General features: G+C 32.3%; 1 protein-coding gene across 3 annotated transcripts in view; it reads right to left on the reverse strand.

Annotated features, from left to right (window-relative positions):
• LOC129977480 (homeobox protein cut-like 1) overlaps positions 1-24,669 on the reverse strand; it is an 826,328-nt gene that overhangs the window by 118,611 nt on the left and 683,048 nt on the right. For all 3 annotated transcript variants that reach the window (XM_056090683.1, XM_056090600.1, XM_056090770.1), the window contains one exon: positions 1,375-1,512. In XM_056090683.1, the coding sequence (XP_055946658.1) occupies positions 1,375-1,512 (138 nt within the window). The remainder of the gene's footprint in view (positions 1-1,374; positions 1,513-24,669) is intronic.

Consider the following 24,669-nt stretch of genomic DNA (forward strand, 5'->3'; position numbering starts at 1 on the left):
AAATGTCTTTTAACTTGAAAGAGAAAATCTCATGATTCCAGTTGTGTTTTACAGTAACTAATTTGTAAAATATTCAAGTTGAATGAGCTCTTTAGTAAAAACTATTGCAATGACATGCGACTGGGAAGAAAAGAGAGGAAAGTACACATGCATGGACCTCTGTTTTAAGGGGAGATATGGAAGCTATACATAAGCGCTCTGATACGATGAGGAGATTAAAAAAAAACAATACCATCACCTAAGCATCACTTACTCTTGTAGAATCACTGAATTGTAGAGTTGTAAATTCCCTCATCTAAATAATGAACAATAATACAAGAAAAGGTACGTAATGCATCATTATGCTAAATTAAACAATCCTGAATATGATTCTATTACACCACATCTGAATATGACTATTGTTTTCCTTTCAGTATCAATAGAACTCCAACTATCCGAATCGCTTTGAGGGAGAAAAAAAAATTTCAAATAAACAGATAACGACATAACAGACTTTTAGGATATTATGTTGAGCAAGGGTATATTTCAATATGTAAGTATATAAAATACACTATTTGTAATATTTTTTTTATAATTATTTGTAATACTGCTTTTGTAATCATTAAGCTAAAGCGAAATAAGAAAATTTTGTTAATTTGTTTTCCAGAAATATCCTTTATTTTGCAAATCATTCAACTATCTGGATCTAGTCTGATCTCGACTGATCCATAAATTCTTGGGGAAAAAATCTTGAGAGCAACCTTATTTGAATGAAAGTTGGGAGTTTTACTTTATTTTAAACAACAAAAGTCGCCATACCGTTTAGTAAAACTTTAAAAAATACCCTAAGCTCCTTTAAAAAAATATCTTAAAAGTATCCTAAGCTTGACTATTCAATAGCTATAAAGCAATGCAGGTGCGGTCCAATCTAATTGTGAAAACATCCTCAACCTAAATATTTTAAAGCTAACTCGATCTACTCTTCCGATACCTGGAGTGTCATACAATATAATAAAATGAATCCTTTTATTTTTTGCTTAAATATTTGATTTCAAAAAATTAATCTGCTGTTTATTTCAGTGTTTTATGAGACGACCACTTTTCGACAATTCTATCTCTTTTAAGGGCTGAGAAACGGAAGGATGTGCACATTTCCAGAATTCACTTTATTGTTAAACGTAAACACCTTCTCCTTTCATCTTTCCTCCACCCCTATTTTGTAGAATTAAACCCATCCTAACGCATACACAAAAGCGCGGAAGGTTTTAATATCCGTCGACAAACAATAGTAAAGGTTTGGGAATAACAACGTGAACATGAGATCATAAACATGGGGAAGGAGAAAGTAAAGGAGAAGAGAATGAAGGGAAAAAAAATAGAGAGGAAGATATGTACCTTGATTGCGAACGCTTTTTAATTCCCTACTGTAATCATTAAGAGTTTCTCTCAGGTGTCTGTTTTCGATTTCCAAATCTTGTATTCGCATCGTGCGCTGCAGAAGCACTTGGTAGTGTTCGAGGGCGGGAACAGGATCTGAAACGGAAAGCATTTTCAGTCTAACTTTCTTCTGGTCGCAGACACAAGATCAGAATCAAATGAAAGCATCAACACATGATAAAAACAAGACCACAAAACTTATTGTTGTTAAACATGCATATTTAGACACTGCTTGAGGACTGACTTATTTTATAAAAGCCTTTATTATTAACATTCTAGAATCTGAGAAATAAAAGTACAAAAAAATTTAAGTAAGAAATAAACTTTTGTAGATATCATATTATGTTAAAACATTTTATTGATCCTTTATAAATTAAAGCATAGTCACTTTCTGTCATTTATAGCAGCTGTTTGTAGAGGAAAATTGCCAGTCTAAATCTGCCATGTGTTTTAAGCCCAAGGATAGCAACGAAAGATCTCGTAATACTTGAAAGAACATATTTTAGTCCACAATAGCATATTCCTGCAAATGATCCGGGTAATTTATTTTCACTATCTTTTTACTTTCTCGTATATGAAATTTAGAGCAAGTACTGTAGTCGTCAAAACATTCGAACTCAACAGTTTGACGAATCTGCACTTTCAAAACCCTGGAATCCGAAAAAGACATTTTTGACATTATGTCTGTCCATTTGTTAATTAGTCTATCTGTCTGTGAATATTATAACTGAAAACGCTTTTTGAGCTGGGTGGCTGAAATTTGATATACAAAATAATTACTAAATTTGTAAATGTTTAGCAAATTTTGAACAAAATTTCCGTTCGCAGGAAGCCTATCTGTCTGACAAAATGCAAACAGCCAAGTAGATAAAGTTTAGTACACAGATTTAATATCTATAGTGTGGACACCTATCAAATTTAACAAGAAGTTGACCACCTGTCGGCCTGTCATTTCAGAAGCATGAAAATGCAATGATTTCAATGCATCCATTTGGCATTTAATTTTGCATCAAATTTCAATTGCATTAAGCTGGAAAAAGCACGTATGAAATTCGATTTTCGGATATTAAGCCAAGAATGAATCGTTACAAAACTCGCAAAGGATCACGGATAGCAGCAAAAATGCTTAATTCACGCCAATGGTTAATATTTCGTGACTATTTTACGCCACTGCCATGCAAGACATTTTCTGAGATAACACTTTTATTAGAGAGTATGCAAGAAAGTTCTACAAGAACACCTTTGCTGGTTTCTAAATATTATTCCCAACGATATTTGCTTACTCTTATTCATAAAAGAGATACTAATACTTCTTCCGTTATGTAGACATTAATATCTTCATTTATTGTCATGAATAGTAGATACACATCGTTGATATTAAGCCATTGTCAGTCGATTTTGAAGAGCAATAATTGAAAAACAAGGATATAAATTTTTTTGCTATAAGATTGACAAATATAATTTCGTCTTAAAACTTTGCAACAAAATTGATTAGAAATTTATGTATATTAAAAAATATAGTTAAGATGATGGGGAACCCTCCCATACAGATATAAAGATTAACAGGCATGGTATGAAATTCGATAAAAATAAATATACTATCTAAAATGCCAATTCTCATATCTCAATCTTCAGATAGAAATGCATTCCTACATATGTTAAGAGATTCCACTCCTATGAATGTTTAATTCTATACTAGTCAGATCCATTTTTAACACAAAACGAACGTGCATTTTTGAGAATCTATGAGGTTCCAATTCACTCTCGGTAATTGTGAGTTATCCTTCAAAATTACCCAATCACGTGAGCAGGCACTCTTTCCCATATCCTCTTCCAAAGAAAGCAAAACCAAAACTTGAGAAATGACTTCTTCCAAAACCACCACCCCCCCCCCCCCCCCGCGCACCCTTGCGGATATTAATACCAAACTATCCATCCTCGGCCAATTCCATATTGCTCACCCCCTCTCAATCCTTTCATTACTTTTCGTGCATAAATCTTGGCAAAGCGCGTGTAAATAGCTAGAACAATTACTGCAAAGCACACAAGGTACGTGCCTCGGTCCAAGACGGACGATCTTTCGTTACAAGGAGTTACTTTAGAAAATGAACTCGTGGCTTGATTTTACAAATTACAATAGAATCAGAGAACCGTTCTAGGCCGAGCCATCGGAAGAAAACAATCCGTCTGCATTTGTTTTGATTTGGAGTTCGTTAAATAAGACGCTGCTACCTGCACCCCTTTTCCCGAATTTTCGATCTCTTCGTCTTCGTTTGGCAAAGAGGATCGGCTGGTTTGGGGTTGTGGGCGTCGGTAATTACATTTATTGTTCCATTTGCGAGATTATCGGGAGCAGGAGTAAGGATTCCACCTTCAAATGTTGTCATTAATTACAAGAATGGTTCGCTCTTTATTCAATCTCCCATCGCATTTGGGACAAGAGTGTACCGTTCGCTGCTTTGTTTTATGTTCACTCGGTTCCGATCCAAGTTCGCCGAGAGGAGATTTACAGCCAGATTGCAATATTCCACTTGTGGCAAGGAATTCCGAGCCATCTTGGCTTGATAAATGGGCTTCGAATATCTCATTTGTTTGATTTAAATGCGACAAGTCAATCGGTTCTTAGGAATTTCCTGAGTTTGTAAGGTTGCCTTCATTTGTTTGGCAAGGTATATTATCTTGGAGTTTCGAATCACTTAGTATTTGTTTCCAGTAGTTCAAGATAAACTGTTAAATATCTCTGCTTGCTTCTTTATATTTCTTCAATTTGTAGGGAAAAAAATTCAAACCAATATATAAAGCCAAACACTAAATATTCATTCGAAATTATTTGAAAATAACTTAATGATTTGAACGACTTTCAGTCAAATTGTAAAAATTCATTCAAGAATTCGTTCGTGATCGTAATAGATAAATATCTGATGCCATTTCTATAAAACTAACTTATATTTGTTTTTGTAAAATTCAGTTTTCAAGAAATGCCAACCAAAACAAAGATGGGAGTGTACATACATAGAGATGCAAACATGTCAATTTCTTTTGTTTGGCATGATGTATTATTATGGCGTTTCGAATCGCTGAGTTTTTGTTTCTAGTAGTTCAAGATAAGCTTCTTTATATTTCTTCAATTTGAAAGGGAAAAAATGCAAATCAATAGGTACAACTTAACACTAAATATTCATTTATTTCAGATTCTCAAATATTTATTTGAGAATAATTGAGAAAGTTTCAATGAATTTGAACAAATTTTCAGTCAAATTGTAAAAACTGATTCAAAAACTTGTTCCTGATAATAGTTGATAAATAGCTAATGCCATCCCTATAAAATTAACTTATATTTGTTTATGCAAAATTAAATTTTCACGAAATGCCAGCCAACAAAGATGAGGGCGTACATACATAGAGATGCAAGCATGCTCAATTTCTCCTGGTCTTCATTAATTTTCAAAAATATTTCTTGAATGCATTTTCTTCCTTTTCCCATTTCTTGCATAAAACGATTCGAATCAATATTTGCTGATTCGAAATTAAAAGAGATTTATATATATATATATTTTTTTTTGACCGAAAGAAGAAAAATTAATTTACCAGAATATAAAAACTGTGGGTACTTTATATAACATGTGCATCTTTGTTCTGATACATAACATATTTCGCCAAATCACTTTTTTCCAAAGCAAATCAGAAGGGGTATCATCATCAGTTCAATGAATACCCCGTATCATTATCTCTCCTGCATCGATTATTAATATGTGTTCTGAATGATCAAACAGCTATAAAGTGTTATTTTAACAGATTTAAACAGGAACGGATATCAAAGTTTTACCGTAAAAAGATTCTTCGATTACAAAATAATTAAATAAGGGAAAAAAATCATAAAACAGAAAAATAAAAATCTATAAAAGTTATCATATTTATAATTAAATTCCACCAAAATTAATAATAAATTTTTTTTAATTTATCAACGTTTGGAACTTTCGATTTCAACAATAAAAAAACACACACCAGAATGATATTTATTCAATCCAGCATGCCAGCTATCAAAGGGCAAATGGGTTGAATGAGTAATCACTTTAAATAATTTTCGTTCGCGCTCGTTGAAATCCGGAAATTAACCCGGGCTTCCGATCTGCATCCGAGGTTCAAGAATGATAAACTCGATAATTCCCGAACTCCCTTTCATTTCGTCAGAAGTACCCACAACTCGTCGAAAATATTCGTTTCGCTTTTTCCGACTTTTAAAATTCCATTCATTACGCCGTCGATGGAGAGAGTGAGTCCGCTCCAAAGTAATGATGCGTTCCAATGGGCCAAACAAAAAGAGTTATTGAATCATCGAAAGGAACACGTCATTAATCTAGAATTTTACGCCCATTGGGAATAGTGTTTCCGGAATTAATTTTGATGGAAAGGAAACGGACAAGATAACTTACTTGTGAAAAAGTACGTATACCACTAAATCAAGACATGCAAGTGAAATGAATTGAAGATAATTATGTGTTTGATGAATTTTCGAATGAAAACAAAGTTTAATAATGATTCATTAATGAGAGCAAAACTGAAGTTTTTGAAATGTGAAAAGGAGGCTTTACAATATCCTAGAATTAAAAAAAAGAATTAATATAATGTCTAATTTTGTTTCTTACTCATTCTTTATTATAATTCAAAATATTCATATAATTATTAAGACAAGGTTATTGTAACAGGCACAAAAAATAAAAATTTGGAAAAAAAATATTCAACTACAAGGATGTGTTCTTTTCTCAAATTTTCGGTATACTTTAACAGAATGGTTGGTTTTGCATTTAATGTCATTGTTCAATGTAGAAAATTTGAGTATGCATTTTGAATTTTTATTCTGATCGACATGATCTAAAATATGAGACAAGTAATATCACTGACTCTCCGACACGCCCGAAGGCACACGGATAAAGAATACTGAATGACCGGACCGTCGCAACAGCAACATTGACGGGAATTGGGGTTGAGTCCTAAGGGCCATCACCGGCCACGGTACAACCCTTCCCGAAGGAAGTACGTCCCGTCATCGACGGGAGAAGCCAGATTCCCCACCTATTTATGTACCCATCAGGGTGGCGAGATCCAACCACCATACCGGAAGCATCTCATCTTCATTTCGAGGTGCCCCCCCCCGGGTGGCAAATATGAGTCAATGTCACAATTATTGGTGTGAAAACAACAGAAAATAACTAGCTCGTTGCGTAAATTGCAAGCTCGTTGATAACAAGAGTTATCATGCTAACTTTGTTACACGCAACACAATACGCGTACACACAATCTATACTTTGACATATTTGGTTCAAAATTTCATACAGATCTATAAGTTGAAAGTAGAGATCACATACCAAAATTAATTCTCATTACTCGTTGCATATTTCAGAAATCGCTTTTATATATGCATAAACAGACAGACAGATAGATAGTAAAAAAATTGATTTATTTGATTGACAATTTGATGTACATCTATAATTCTGGTGATAACATTATATTCCCTTATGCAATAATATGACACTATAGTTTTTACAGAGCATGATTTAACAAACTTGAAGGATTCTCAGATAGTACAAAGTATAATCGTATGTTTTGTTTATGGTAAACGTGCTATGTTCGCTTAGCATGGTTTTGTTGGAACTTGGAACGGATCAACCATGTCAAGTAATATACACAAAAAAAAATTATCAAAACTATTTTTGATGTATAAATTTTTAGATAAAACTTAAACAAATGTTTTTCAAATAGAATTTGATTTTGGATTTTCACATTTTCCCCACTTATACTAAGATAAAATTAAATGCATATCAAAAACATAAAATAATGACAAAACATATTTAAGCAGCGCATAAATAATTTTTCATATTATTTAGAAAATATTATAGAAAAACATATACCGTTTTCGTCCATTTTAAAACAGAAATTCGTTTTAAGGAAAAAAAAAAAAAAAAACTCTAAACAAGCTTTTACGAAAAACAAATCTTCATTCCATCATCAACTTGCCCATGAACATATACATAAAAAAAGCCCCCTGGAAACCAGATTTTAATAATCATTTCTTAAAAATATTTATTGCAAATTCCAAATGACTAACACCAAGCAACACGTAAATAAAATACTCCTTACCCCCCCACCCCCCACCCCAAAAAAAGTAGGAAAAGAAATCTCATCCCGTGGTCACGCGGAGAAAATCTTAAGACACAAAGATAGATCTTGAGGTGGCAACAAGGAAAGTGTTAAAAAAAAGAAAAGGAAGGGTAAAAAAAAAGGAAGACTTTCCAATGTTTAATGCAACAGATGAGAAAGAGAGAGGCAAGAGCACGACATCTGTAAACATCTGGCAGCCGCACCGCTAACCTGCTTACACCTCCCAATCAGGTCGGTGACAACTCGGCTCCGCCTTTAATCTCGTTTGGACCCGGCGCGTACAAAAGGAAGCCAGGACAGAATGGGGGAGGGGAGGGTATGGAATAACGGAGGCTCGAAATGACGCAGCCAAAGGGGTGAGGGAGAAAGGAAAGGGATAAATAAGAATGGGTGGAGGGAGGAGAAGATACAAACCAAACAAGAAGAATGTGCACTTCGGGCGGTTGGAAGTTATTACTACCATCCGATTTTCAACCTCTAGAGGCAACAGGGAGCAACAGATGCTTCTACCAACCCCTTCCCTGCTGCCTCTTACAAATTTTTTTGTAAGTGTGGGAGCTTTCCCCTCTTTTTTTAGTGTTATTATTATTATTCTGCATCTTCTTTTTTTTAATACATTTTTTTCTTTAATCTTTACCCGATATTGAGCTCCGGCTCAAAGTTTTCAATAAAGCCCCCCAAGAAAGCAAAAAGACGACGCCGGCTGTAATATATTCGCTCATTTAGACGCAAAGCGGGGTTGAGAAGCTCAGGATCTAGACGGGGGGACGGCGCGGAGCGGAGGATTTGAAACAATCTCTTGCCTAACAATTATTCCAGTCGTTCCGGTTACGTGGGTCCGTTAAAGTCGTACCTTTAGGGTTAACCCTTGCTTAGATGTCGCGAATGTTTTGGGGTGGGGGAATGTTTGGAGGGGTGGAAGGTGAGGGTAGTCGACGAATATCGCCTGCTGCCTTTTCTACATTTCAGGAATGACGATTAATGTTTGTTGAAGCTGAATTTCGGGGTAGTAAGAGGGGGATGGGCGGATTTTCTCGACTGGCTTTTGGGAGAGATTTTCTTTTCCGGTTCCGAAGGGAAATCAAAATTACTTTCGCGTTGCGGATTTCGAAACATGTGTCTTTTCTCGCTTTTGCGATGTGGATGGTGTTACGTGTCGCCCTGCTTTGCGTTAAATTTTAATATTATCCGTTTTCAAGGAAATTGGACCTAGAAACACAATGTGATTATTCAGGCTTGAAAAACGTCGAATTGCAACTGTAGACTTTTTTTTTTCTTTCTTCTTTTGCCATTTCTGATTTTAGTTTTAGATTCGTCACAGCGGCAAAATTTGCACTCAAGATTTTGTTTACGTATTCTTAAACACTGCAGCTACAAACACGAAAAATAATGCGAAACAGTAAGAACGGAAGAAGTCACTGGCATCTGAAAGACAAACGCAAAGATAGTTACTCGGTAAAAACGTCGGATATATTAAATATATCATGGCTTTTCAATTTCACTCGCTTTTAAAAATATATATTAGAAAACCAGTTTAAAAGAAAATACGACTTAGTGGCTCATTTTCTTTGTTTGTTTATCAAACATGATATCTATACGAAAACCTTTCACTAATACAGAAAGAAAATAAATAAGTAAATAAAATAAGCCCCTCCCCCCCCCCAATTTTTTTTTTCTTTAAATTTGTTTGACGGATTTTCAGTTAAAGATTACACCACAATTAAACATAGCATCCATTTAACAAGAAAAATTCACTGTTATTGATTACTTTATATATTACAAATTCAAGTTTCATTATAATTTTGCATATTTTTACTGCTATTTTAATTACAGTTTAATTAGTTAATAGAAAAAAAAGTGATTATAAAAGTGGTGATGCATCAAGTAATAAATTAAATTGCAGTTTCAACACAGGAAAAAAAATCATGATGTTGCTTTATATATAGCAAAAGCAACTTCTGCAAAATGTTGTGTTGTCGCTATCAACATTCAACGTTAGGAATATTTAAAAGAAATGAAAATATGATAGAAAATTCATTCAAATATCTGACTGCTTCAATCTCATTCTGAATTTTAAAATTAAAAATTCTGATTAAAAATCATTTTTATTTGTAGATATATATTATTCATTTAATTCGAAATGAAAAATTCATAAAAGAATATGAAAGTGTCACCTAAATAAACCTCTTAGCCCTGGTTTCATCAGCAACTTAAACTACATAAGGTTTAATCCTTGTCTTGCATTTGGGTTTTTATACTTTAACCCATTAGCTGCCACGATCTCTATTAGGGGATTTTGAAATTTTACGTACACCACTCAGTGCCAAAAATATATTTGTACTTCCGACAGTTTAGTTTCATTATATATATATATATATCAGTCAATAATGTGTATACCAAAAAGTGTGCGTTTTGTGCTTGTAAATCGCTTGTGAATAGTTTCTCTACAACAAGCGATCAAATTTGAAATTCATCTATAAGTTGAACGAAACAGATTTGTCATATTTAAAGAATTACATTTTTGGTTTGGTTTTTATATTATAATGAAATACCGTATATAAATATATAATTTAGATGTTATAGTAACGATTTGTTAGTACTCAATCTTTTGTTTTTTATTCAAATGATTTTATTGATCATTTCATAACGATACTCTTTTTCAAAAATATCAAATGTTTCTAAAACGAAATTTAATTATATTGTTTTTGTGCATACATATCACTTCTTCAGCCAAAAATTTGAAAAAAAAAATTGGCAATTAATGGTTAATTATATATTTAATACTGATCCCTTTAACCCAGATTTATAAATTTAAGCTTACAGAATATATTTAAAAGTTTATGGTCTCAAGCTTTGAAAAAAATTGCCAAATGTGTTTATCAGAATAATTTTATTACACTTATATCTCACTTTTTCAAAAACATTGCTGTATTTGATTTATAGAAACAAAAATTATCTGAAATATAACCAGTAACTTTTTTTTCACTTTCCCTATCCTTCCACTTCTTAACAATAACAAATCCATCTAAGCAAGCACGATGCGAACTGCATTTGCATTTCTAAAGGACAAGCGAATTGTTAAAGTTAAGGGAACAATAGTGAAAAAAACACCATAAAAATCCTCTTCGTAACAATTCTACCGGAATAACCATAAAAGGAAAGCATCACAATAAATATCCACCTAACTGAACAACATCAGTTGCAGTAAAACGAGTGAATTGCGCGTTATCAGATGTGGTATTCAGCTAATTTTTTTTCACAAGGTTACCAGAACTAAAATTAACTTTTCTAACATACATGTTGTGAAATACAGATAATGTTATATAAAACAAACAAAAACAAATATTTAAAAAAAAAATTGAAATCTACTATCTTAAATTTGAAATTATAATATGAGAACACTATTTTTTTTAGTCACGTGGTATCAAGCCGGCAGAAAAATATCATGTTCTCACATGACTCATATTTCGCAATGACTGACATTTAGAAAAGCGATGGTTTTTTGACTATCACAAAATCTATCGAGTTTTAAATTTTTTTCGCTCGAGGCCAGAAGTTTCTTTTTCGTGAAAAAAAAAAGAAGTTTAAACCGGTTTTAAGCAATCACGTGACAACTATCAGATTATCCATACGTCGATATTTAGAAAATGATGTTTTTTTCCCCTCATATCAAATTTGTTCGAGCTCCAAAACTTTTTTTGCCAGCTAAAAAAATTGAAAATTAAAAAAAAAAATTATACATATATATATATTTTTGATACTTCTCCTCACTATATCGTGTTCATTCCCATTTACTTCTTTGTGTTTCTTCGGGCGATAACTTCTTAAGACCCTGCCCTTTATTGGCCAAACAGGAGAATCTGGCACATGGCAGACCTTCGCACCAAGTTGTAACTTTTTGTTGGCGATAAATCGCCAAATGTGACAATCATTTTTTTTAAATTCATTTTCTTATAACCCTAAACGGGAAAAATGGATGCCTCAAAAGCGATTTATGGCAAAAGCGATTCTCTGCCCATATATTTTGGGGCTTCAAAAACTCCAAATCAAAACAATACCATGTTCGCAGATGATAATAGAAATAAAATTTTTTAAAGGCATGAAAGATCCAACATAAAACAGAAAACTACGTACATATTTCATTTCGACATAACAACATTCAATGAAAAACTAACAAAATTAATTTATCTCCTCTTACTCAAATGCAGGAACCCGGCCAGCAATCCTTGAGAATTTCTATCGATTCGATTCAAAATAATCTTTTGCTCAATAAATTATTCTTGATGAACTCTCTCTCTCAAACCTTGAAAAAAAAAGTATCTATACATTCCAAACTTCCAGCAAATCCAGTCTACTACAAAACAAAAACAAAACGAAACGCATGAGGAAAGGAAGAAGGAAAAAAACTATCTGCCGACCAAATGGGCAATTAGACGGCTGGATTCCATTGACAAGATAGTGAATTGATTAAGCTTCGTTGGGATATTCGGGAGAACAGCCCGGAATCTGGTCCCAGGCGAACAGCTGCTTTTCCCAACAACACAGGGACAAAATTCTAACCCTCCCCTTCCATCCTTTCGATCCCAGTCGTTACCAGAGTATTGATTTTGCTATTAATTTTTTTCTAGCCTCCCGGTTCTCTTTGATTTGAGGCCCCCCATTTTGCTTCGACAAATTGGAGCCGTGAGGTTAACAAGTAGCCGTGGTGAATAATGATACAAGTGACGCTACGGGATTCATAATTACGGTCGGCGAAAGCGCGATTTTAGTTGAAAAGTTGAGCGATTTCCTATCTGCTCGGGTCCTTTTTTTTTTAATCACCCCCCTCTTTCACTTTTACTTGCTTTTCCCACTAATCGATAATGTTTTCAAAAAAGAATAATTAGCGGGCTTAAGAAAGTGCTTTATCTTCTGCTAAGTCTGGAGGTTTTTGTCGAAACTTTTAATTTGATTGGGGAACAACAGCCAGGAGAAAGGGTTATCCTTAAAATACTCCTGTAAGTAGTATCGGGGAAAAGAGGCGAAGGGTTGGGGTACATTTCTCTTCCCTTCCTTTTCTTTTTATAGTGATACTCCAAGGAACGATTTCCAGAGATACTTTGTCAATGTAAGGATATTAAAAGGAACATTTACTATGTGTTTCACGAAAGCTAGCAGGTTATTAAACTTGGCCATCGTCGATATTTATTCATTGTTGTTGTTTTAGCACTGCCGAAGTATATCAGTAGTTATTTTTTTCTCTCGCCCTGAAAGAAAAGAATTATTTCAGTCTTCTGAAAAATTGAAAACTGGCATTTTTTTTGAAGATATTAGTTTCGGTATTTAATTTATAGATTCAATCATTTAATTCTCAAAAAATTTAAGCGTGCTCTTGGAAAAAAAATATTGAACGCAAGGGTTTATTAAACTTCAATAAAACTCAATTACCAAGTGCGTTCAATAATGCATTACTATTTTTTAAACCGATTTTTATATTTTTGAAATATGAAAGACTTTACGAACTGTGTAGTTTCTGTCTTGCCTAGTTCATAAATAATGAATCACTACATATCTGTTAAACAGGATTGGCCATTTTGTTTCATTTATGGGAGGCAGAATATTTGACGTGCTGGGATTCTTAGTCTATACCTTAGTCTCTCAACAGCAACTTTCTTTTAAATGTATTTGTTTGAGAAATACCGGCAGAGATGTGGAAAAAATCTTCACAAGTACAATGATTCTCCTAAATTTAAAAGTCCATAAATGCAAATATAATACAAAAAAATAAATAAGAAAGGTAATTTATTGTATGCAGAAAAATTTTGTTAAACCAAATGATTCTCATAAACAATCCAGTTCAACAGACAATTGGGGGAGGGGGGGGGGGGGTTAAACACATCTTTCTTCTTTTAGATTTTATTATTTTCTAATTGCGATATAATTTTTCTATTCATAATCACAATTATCATTTAGAAACACAATCTTTAACTTAAAAAAATTAAATGAATAAAGAGCGGCATGTCTAGAATCACTTCTATTTTCTCATATACATAGTCTAGAGGAAATATTGTAATGGTAAAAAAATTCAAACTCCGGATTTTGGCGAACCTTCTTCACATTTCAGACCACCTTGAGTCCGAAAAACATTTTTAGAATTATGCATGTTAGCTTATCTGTCTGTGATCACGATGGCTCAAAAATGTTTTGAACTACAGACTGAAATTTGGCGACCAAATTTGTAAATTATCAAATTTTTAACGAAATCCATTCACAGGAAGTCTGCCTCTCATTGTTAGAGTACAAAGGAACTCGATAATTACAAAACACAAAGAGCTGAATAGATAAAATTTGGTATACAGCTTAAAAATTTTAAATATAGACATTTGATCAAATTTTGAATTAAATCAATCAAATAGTTCATCGTCTATCGGTCTGTACTTGCTCATGTAGACTCAATAATTCATAAATGCAATGACTGGAATCGACGAAATTTAATAAGTTATCTTGTGACTACAACTGTAAGTTTCGAGTCAGATTTTGGTGTCAATCGACCGGCAAAAAATGAGTCTAAAATACACATCCATTCACAGGAAGTCTGCCTGTCATTGTTAGAATACATAGGAACTCGATAACTACAAAACACAAAGAGCTGAATAGATAAAATTTGGTATACAGCTTAAAAATTTAAAATATAGACATTTGATCAAATTTTGAATTAAATCAATCAAATAGTTCATCGTATAGATTCACTCCAAAGATATATCGTTCATACATGCATAGCAAAATATTCGAGGCCTTACCCAAGATCTACAAATTTTATGTGAAGGAAAGAGTATATAATCTTAATTGGAGAATATGCGAGAAAATTTCGGGGAAACTTCCCCCACTGTTTTTCTTTAATAACATGCATGATAAACATGCTGATGCGTTAATCACGACTTATTCAATAATGATTTTTTTTTAAGTCTAAATTCTTTTCATCCACTTTAAAATTCATGCGTCAACTATTTTTGGTCAATACAATAATAAAAAAATAATTCAAATATTTTAGATACAATTATAAAGTAAGAATAGGACAATTGTACTTAGAAAAGATACAAAACCTATAACAAAGTATACTATGTTTTATCATTCCGTTTCATGAATTTGTAGCTCTAAAAGAAACTAACTACATACACACTCACAAGCAAAGAAGAAAAACACACACACACACACCCCAATTAATTAAAGAAAAACAACTCACAAAAACAGCACAAAACGAACAAATTCGTTTATCTCCCCCCCCCTAAAAATACACACCCATGCGCAAGTTAAGAATGAAAAATTAGGTCACCGAGGATTGAGTACAGGAATTATAACAACAACGACAAAAAGAGAGAAAGACAAAAAAGAAAGCGACGGCAGGCAGATAAAAGGATGTGTAAAAACAAAGCCCAGAGCCACTCTTCTTTGTCATGGGCAGCTTGAGTGAAACAAAAGGCGCGCTTTTACCAGAGAAGGACACGCCAAGAAATTCCCCTTTTCTTCTAAGCTGAGGGTTTGGGAATGAACGAAGTGGTGTCAGAACACTGGGATTACAAAAAGCATTTTTCTTTAAAATCTGCCATACAAAACGCAGCTTTTAAATCCAGGCAAAAGAGTTTTTTTAAGCTTTTTTTTTTTTGAAAGTTTTCTGTTTTCTTCATTTATGAAGATTTTGGAGCAAATAACTAATTACCTTTTGCTGCGATTTATGGAGTCATTCAAAACCTTTCAATTAGTTCCGTCTCATGCAGTCAATAGCGGGAGTCGGACTCGTCGCTTTGAGAAAAGGGAAAAAGGAGAAGCATGAAGTCGAAGTGGGACAATATGGCATGCTTTGTTTATAATGTTTTCGCGTGGGATAATTATGTGGTAATTAGAAGCGCTGTTTTGTGTTTTTGAAGAAACCACTTCTTCAAAATACAAATGGTATTTTGGACATTCAATACTTTAAAAGTGTCCATTCTGCCAGACAAGAAATCCATGTAAAAAATTGGAATTAAAATGGCATTCTAAAATAATCACTGACTACATACATAATGTATATTGGTTTAACTATCCAAAAATTCCTGCAATTTTTATCTTTCGTAGAATGGCAGTAAAAGAATTTTATTAAAATCTTATTTTACACTTAACATCAATATGGAATTATATATAATGTACACTAATCTTTGAAGAAACAGACATGGAATTTTTGTGCGATTTACATATTACATAATTTTAAGAAAATAGTCCGATTTTTAATTTTTGCCAAGATTTCTTAGTTAAAGCTGATGAGCAAAACGCAAAGAACCGACTAGGAAACCGGAGAGCAAGAAAAAGCGAGCAGAAAAGAATTGGATGACGAAGTATTTCGGTTCTGTGGAAAATCAAAACCCAAGTAATATAGAATTAAAGTGAATACAGAGTTCGAGTAAATTATTTTCAGAATGTAGATTAATCAGAAATTATATGTGTGTGAGGAAGATTTTCAATTTAATCGTGTGCTTAAAAATTATTATTTTCTATCTATCTGAATTTCGACCTAAAAAGCGTTATTCTTTAAAAATTTGCAAGGAGTTATGACACATGTGTGAATGTAATATCTGTAACTTTAACTGTCTTATGCTGCTACCCCAGTAATACTTTAGTTTCTGTTCTAATTTCACTGCCGAAATGGGGATCCTCTTTCTGAACAGTCACAATGTCGGTGACTTCCCTCTTTCGTCTATATTATATATGAAACAGCAGATATGATTTCTACATAATTGCAGCTTAACGTTCGATAATTAAAGTTGGAGTAATTAGACCAGAAGAGATAAGAAAGACAGATACTCCTACATTTAAAATGCTTTTGAAGTTGCAATTTAATAATTAAACTATAGCAACACATTTGATGTATATCGCATGGCCATAATAACCTTATTGTCAGGTTCACTATAACAATTGTATTTAAAATACTCGATCATTAATTAAAATATAACATTCACAATATTTTTTATAAGTTATTATACATATTAAAATCAAAAAGTCAACGAATAAATCTCCACCACAATGATGATCAAGACGTATTTAACATGCCATTAAGAAATTTCAAAATGGCGGCTTCAGCTTCAGGCAGTGATGTGTAACGGAACACACTATTTTCACGTCCAATGCTCAATTTCATTTCAACAAATTATCGTTAAAGCGGCGTTTATAAATAGAAATCTCCGATGCAGAGAGAAATAGCACAAAAAAAAATGAAGGGATTACCCACGAATTAAATTATTACACAGAGAAAAACCACTCAAATTATATTCCCTTTTTATATATATATTTTTTTTCACAACTGAAATGAAAAAGCCTTCTCTGTTTCAAAAAGCAACCACCCAAGGAAAACGAAAATCACTCTAACTGCAAATGAGCTAGGAAACCAGCGGAGAGTGAACTTTTTTGTTTGGAGGGGAAGCAAAGAAAAGTAGCAGAAGAAAAAAAAAGTTTATATATTTTTTTTCATTTATTTTCTTAAATATCGGATATTAAGTAGAAGAATTAATCCGCATTTGGACAGCGAATTCACTACTTATAAGGTATAGAATCTGGGTGCTTCAGTTGGAAGTGAAGCATTACAAAATATTATCACTCTTTTCAGTGGTGAATGCTTCGTTGACCGTCATTAATAGCTGTAGTTTGAGCAATCTATTTTTTTTTCATCTGCTTAGATGTTTTTTCCTCTATTATTTTTTTTTTCTTTTGTAAGAAATCTCTAGTGCATTTATGTATGAGGTCGGAATATGGTTTAAGAGCCAATTACGAATTTAGAAGCATGGCAGAAGTGCTTTTTGATTATCGAAAGAGAGGAGAGAAAAAAAAAATGGAATAATAAATTCTTGAATCGATATGGAGTTTCTTTGACACATCATCAGGATTTTTAGTGATATTTTTTCCCCGATATTAATACCAGTTTTTAAATCGGATATAATTAATTTTATAAAATCTTAAAAGCTCAAACTAAGTGGAAAGGAAAAATTATTGTCGATACTGAATCATTAAATATAGCGACAAAAAGAAAACTTCACCGAATTCAATTCAGAATCAGTAAAAATTATTTAAACAAGCCTAAAAAAATGAACGCGTCACTTTTTTTTGTTGTTGTTGTTGTTGTCAACAGAATAAAGAAATAAAACAAACTAAAAGTAAAGCAACTTTAACAATTGTTGACTGGATATAAAGTTTTTATGATTTTTTTTAACAGACAACATTAAAAAAAGTATGGTGATATAAACATGGAATTACTAAAACTATAATAAAGAAGTTGCAGTTTCAATACGATTATAAATTATCTGCTTTTTTTAAATGAAAAATTAAAAAAAAAAATTTAGAACTAAATGATCAGTTTTATTATGAGGCGAAGTATAAATACAAATATGCTGTTACAATAAAAGAATTTATATTAAATACCAATTGTCTTTAGCTAGCAAAAATATAAAACAATAAAAGAATTTATATTAAATACCAATTGTCTTTAGCTAGCAAAAATATAAAACACAGAGGGGGATGCCATGTATTCGCAGGTAAAATAAAATTAATAAGATTATGCAGTTAAGGGGAGGGGTGGGGTATGCAGTTGAAAATTGGGAGAAAGGGAGAGGAGGAAGAAGAATTTTCATACAATTCTTAATCAATATGTTGGTACTGTGATATATTCCAAATGTCATCAGAATACACAATTGTCAAATAACTCGAAGCAATTCAAGTTGCAGATTAATGGAAGAAGATCATATCAAAATATTTACATTATTTGATTTACCAAACATGTAATAATTCCATAGCATTATATTGCAATTAAGTGTTCTAAAATAATGTAAAACAATAAAAACCTGAGAATCACTTGAAGGTATTACAAGAAAGAATATAATACGATATCCAATTTACCAGTCTGTAAAATGTGCAACATCAGAGCTAACATTCATATATTTAAAAAAAACAAAGCAATCAGCTAGTCGTAAAAAAAAATCTAATTAATTAAAATAAAATATTCATTTTCTTATATCGATGCACAGGGCGATAGTATTTTTATGTGTATTAATCATATTTAATCAAAATTACGTAATATAAAAATAGACGCTAATAAGACAAGATTTGAAAAAAAAATTGAATATTATATTTCCAATATAATTAAAAGAAATTACCTGTTACATTAAAAATTTTGAGAAAATTGTAAATCGAAACCTTTCAATTTCTAAATAACCTCTCAGTTAGCTTCTCAATTTCTAAATAACTTTTTGCAAATAATATCTGTTTTTAATAAATTAAACTAACTCATTTTCAAAACAAAATGAACTTAACAATATTGCAGAAATGTTTGTGAAAGGAAAAGAAGTGGTCCAAGACAGTAGGAATACCCCAAATCTCGAAATATTTTTGAAAAAAAAAATGAAATAAGAATATAAAAGCTTATCGTGCTTTCTCAATATGCAAAGCCACTTGTTATTTCTATTCTAAATAAAGTAGAACACTCTAAATAACAGTAATCAAATAAAAAAACAACTATCAGCTTCCTTTTCAGTTTAAATTATTCCAAGACATTCTAAGCTTTTAATAGAAACAACAAATGTCACAAAAATGTGTAGGCGGCATCTTCACCAGCAAGTCTCAATCAATCGATACCATGCAGAAGATTTTCTTTATTTATTTAATCCCCCTCCACCTAAACACGTGCAACCTCCCTCTCAATGGCACAGCCTCAACTAAAACAACAAAAACGTGGTTCACCACCACCACGCCAACAGCGGAGGCATTGAAAGCTGGAAGGGAAAGAAGCAAAGCAAAAAAAAAAGAAAGAAAAAACAGCACTGGTAGCAGCATCAATACTGCCGACTGGGAAATCTGAATGCTGACAGGGAGAGGCATCGAAAGTGAGTCAGCCGAGGGGAGCAGAGGCAACCCAATAACCTTCGACACTGATCATCATCTCGTGATCAGCATCCTGCGACCGGCACGGTCCATCGCGCAGGATAAATGGCGATCGGCCAGTCATCAAGGATACCTAGTAGCAGCTTCCGCTCCAGCGAAAGGGTTGAGGACAAAGGAGATCCCTGCCCACTTTCCTTCTGCTTTGTTTTGTTCGATTGGATTGTAATTGCGCAGCAAGGAAACTAGGAGAGGGGGACACTCCGAGAAAGTGGGATTTAATTATCGATTGCATTTTTATTTTGTTTTGTTTATGTATGTGTGTTTTGTCATACAAGTAAAAAAAGTGCAGTAAATAAATTGAAGTGGGAAGGTTTTTACTTCATTTTCATTCTCGCTTTCATTTCACTTCACTTCATTTTCATTGTGTGACAATAAATAAAAAGCATATAGCAATACAATTATTTTTCTATTTCAAATAGGTTCCGAATGAATTAAATAAAGATAATATATAAAAGAAAATAATAGATAGAGGTGATATATTTTTTTTTATTTAAAATTTATGTTATGTTGTTAATTTTTACCACTTGTTATAGACAAGCCCGCTGACGAAGCCGAGTTTGTGCAGTAACTTCTGAGGGTAAAGACCCCTGAGCATCCGAGGGCAGAAGTCCGACTTATAGCTCATATGAAGATGACACTCACACACTAGCTTGCGCAACCCCTCTTTTACAGGGAGGGGGGGGGGGCTCTTTCACACTCCTCACAGATAGAACACAGAGGAAGAAACAACCATGTCCGAACCAGGACTCGCGCCCGGGACGCCCAGCTCACAGGGAAGACGCGCTACCCCTAGGCCAGGACACCGGCATTTAAAAAAAATATAAATAACATTTTATCAAAATATAAATAATAGTCTTTAATCAAAATTTAAATAATTTTCACTAAAAAGTTTGATAAATTGCTTGAGTTATATTCCAAATTTTCTAAGCCTAAACTATTAGCAATCCAGCAATTGAAGCTCAAATTAAAATTTAACTTGAAGATAGAAAAGTTTAAATAATTTTAAATAAAGTAGTACTTTATAAGTAAGACATTTATTTTTCTACGTTTCTCGTATTTAAATGCTTATTTTCTAGGTAACCATCCATTAATATTAAATCTATATTTATCACAGTGAATTTATATCTCACTCATTTTAGAATAGTTCAGATGAAGCAAGATTTTTTTATTTAAAGTAAAAAAATATTAAATAATTTTTCCATATACAATATATATTAAAAGAAACAAAACACCTTTTTTTTTTTTTTTTTTTTTTGCGTGTAGGGAATGGCAACGTACTGATCAACGAATCTACGAACGACATTCGAAATTAAAATTGACGCATCAAAACGCATTTTTGATTCTCAAAAATTCAATGCTAGATTCACAGGCGTGAAAGCAAACGCATAAACACATAAAAAAAAAAGAAAAAAGGACGTTATGAGGAAAAAGAGTGAATTTGCTTCAAATGAAAGTCAGACCTATTAAAAGTCTGACTAATAATATCCTGTCGACACTATATTGCACATGAATATTGTTTCATAGCTTCCTTTGATGTAATCATATATTCAACACAAATAGTATGATAAATTTTTTAGTCTAAGTCAACTTCTTTTGTAGAGGCATCCAATAAATATACATCTGTCTTTAACTATTTATAACTAATGCAGTTTCACGCTTTAGCCGTTGCGACACAAAAGTCCATTTCCAAAGACAAAGCTCCGAAACTTGTCTCATCACATTTGCATGATTTATTACGTCACGTGGTTAGATGTTTTCTGGCGTCACAGATAATGAATGCGCGTGTTACTGCACTTCAGAAGAAAACTAATTCACCTTGAAACATATGATGAAATGAATAAACATTCATTTCGTTTTTTTTGGTGCAGAAAATAACTTGGGAGAAAATAATATAATGGCAATTCTACATCAAAACACCTGCGAGGCGTATTCCTAAACCTGGCGAATAATTAAATAATTTATTTTAAACTGCTCTGCAATGCCGAGATTGAAAAATCCATTAACTGTTCGAAATCGTGCAGAGAAGGAGAAAAAAAAATGTCTTTATTCAATAAAAACAATAAAATATATTTATGTTCCTCCCTCCCAGATATTTTTATGGATACCGATAGCTATGCGTGTAGTTATCTTGGAAAACCTAAAAACCGCAAAATGCGTATGAAAGACGCGAGAACAAGAAATGATATATATTTTACGGTACCATAACGCTCCATTAAAGAACATTAACGGACAATAAACACACACCGAACTCTCTATAATCCACAGGGAACAGTAAGTCACAAACTTGCAGGGGTGGAATAGTAAGGGGGTGTTCAAGAACGGGAGCTATGACAGGCATTCGACGATCGATATTGAAAGAGAAAAAAAAAATTAAAACAAAAATCACTTCGCTGCACCTAGGGATTAAGGAGAAAAGAAAAAAAAGAATAGAATAAAAAAAAAATAATAAAAAAAAACGCGGGAAAATTTAAGAAGGAAGAGTGGAGTTGAGTTGGGGTGGGGGGAAAATACCCACTTCGTTTATTGTTTCTCCTTCAATTATTCAGAACACTATTGATGACTCGGGAATAAAACGGGATTTTTTATTTTTATTTTTTATTATTATTATCGTCTGACGACTGCGTTATTGAGTGGGGGGTGGGGCTGGGGAGGGTACAGTACTCGGGGGAAAAAATGTCAGCAGTGTTTTTTAACGCTTTCTCAATTACCTTCGAAAAGAAGAGGTGGCAAAGGGGGTAACACACACTGATTTTTTTCGCTTTTTTTTCTTCGGGTAGTTTTTTTAATGGCATTAGCGTGCATCTTTAGCGAATTTTTAACATTGTACGTAGAAATTTTTTTCACTTATATTTTTGTTATTCTGTTCTCTCTCTCTCTCTCTTTTTTTATCCTGTCTTTCTTTCTTTTAACTTTCTTCAGTTTTTTTTCCCTTGCATTTCCCAAACGGAGTTGGAATATTTCCTGACAGGAAAAGAGCACTGTTTTTTGAATTTGCGTTTTTGCATCTGGCCACAACTAAATGCGGAAATATTTAAACCAAAAACTATTTTTAAAACAAAGGGGGAAAGAGCGAGTCTGCTTTTTATCACGTGTGATATATCATAATACACCAATTTAAAATCTGCACATTGTTATTTGATTATGCCTTAAAAATTTGTTGGAAAGAAAAAGTTTAATATAAATTTTATAATTTTATGATCTGAAAAAATCAGGCCGTACCTGAAAACATCACTTATTATTTATTTATTTTAATTACATACATGAATATAATATGAGTTGTATCATAGAATTTATCTATGATCAATTTAGGTCAAATGCTGTGAGAGTTATAAATTTTCTAACTATTTTACTGTTCCTCCAAAATAGCATTTGCGAATAAAAGAATGCGAAATCCGAGTAACATAATTCTGAAGTTTAATAATAAAAATTAAACCATAAAATTTATCGAATTTATTTCATTAATAAAATTAAATTGACAAACATTTTCTGGTTTGGTACGAATGCAGTTTAGCAAACTCACAGATTTAATCTCTGGTTCTTCTTAAGACGATATCTGTGCGCTCCGAATTAAAAAAAATAATAATAAATTAAAATAACATTCTTAGATATTATATAAAATAAGATAGGATTGATTTTAATTAATTATATAATTTAATTAATATATAATTATTTATATAATTTTGAATCAAAATCAATATTTTCTTCATAAAAAATATAAAAATATCAAATTGCATTCGAAACCATCATTACAAACTTAAGACAGTTAACAGTTACAGACAGTTCTAATTAGAAATTATTTTTTGTAGTCCAATTTAATTGGTTAGAAAAAGACACCATTTGGAAGTTTGAATTTTAAATTCTAATTTATCCCCTTTTTAATAAATCTATTATTATATTGTTAATTTTTTAAATATTTAAAATATTACTCTTATTAAATTTTTAAATATTGCTCTTTATTTAAAAATTTATATTTATTTAAAAATGTTCCGACATGTATGTTGGGAGCGAGACTACATCAATTATTTTAGTTGCCTAGTTAGCATTACCAGTTTTAAAATTAGCTTTTTTGAGAAAAATTAAGAGATATCGGTTGATACTAGGGATTGCAATACCGGACCAAAATATCAATACCGGTATTCGGTATTTTTTAAATCTTAATACCGGGATACCGGTTTTAATACCGGTATTAGAAATTTTAGAAAAAGAAAGAAAACACAGGTGCATCAATTGTACTGTCATTAAGCCTGAAAAGTAATTTTATGTTAAAAATTACCAGCTGTCGAAAACGCTCTTTCGGCATCTACGCTAGTTGGTGGTACTGTTAGCAATGCGCGATATACTTTTTCCAAGTATTTATCTCTAAATACCTTATCTTCAAATAAAATAAATCGATTTCTCGTCGGATGATTTTGGATATAGCTGTTTTCTGTATTGTATTTTGGTTCGTTTAAAGTTTTTTACTTATCGCTAATTCTAATTTTTGTTCAAGAGACAATTCCTTTACAATATTTTCTTTCAGGTATAATCCATGTTTCGCTAATTTAGATTTAAGCAATTAATTAAGCCATTAATTAGCTAATTAATTTCGCCCATTAGGGAGACATAAAAACAAAAACGTATACTATTTTGCTATGTTTCGCGATACCTGAACATATAGAGGAGACAATTTTAAAAATTTCTAGTAAATACCGAAAAACCGGTATTTAAACTTGTGAATACCGGTATTACGAAATTGTACAAATGGCTCGAAATACCGGTATTCGGTATCCCGGTATACCGGTATTGCAATCCCTAGTTGATACCTTTCAGTCTAATTTAATACCTACATAAACTACCGGGATCGAACCAGGAACCTTTAGATTTCGCACAAAAATATAATAAACAAAAGAATTTATATAAACTCTTCTATCTTTTATTGCCTCATCATTCTAAAACTAATTATTCTAAAAATTTTAACGAAATTATGATACAGCTTGTCGATAGATATCTTTAATTATTTCTATATAAATTGCGTTCAGATTACATTATAAATGACTCGTGTACACGTACTCTGGAATTCTGCATAACATTCTGTCCATTCGGATATAGAATCCATCATTCCTACACCATTTATCAATACGATCTGAAAAACTTCATATAAAAAAAAAACCGCTTATA

The sequence above is a fragment of the Argiope bruennichi genome, chromosome 1, assembly GCF_947563725.1.
Source record: "Argiope bruennichi chromosome 1, qqArgBrue1.1, whole genome shotgun sequence".
Taxonomy (NCBI): domain Eukaryota; kingdom Metazoa; phylum Arthropoda; class Arachnida; order Araneae; family Araneidae; genus Argiope; species Argiope bruennichi.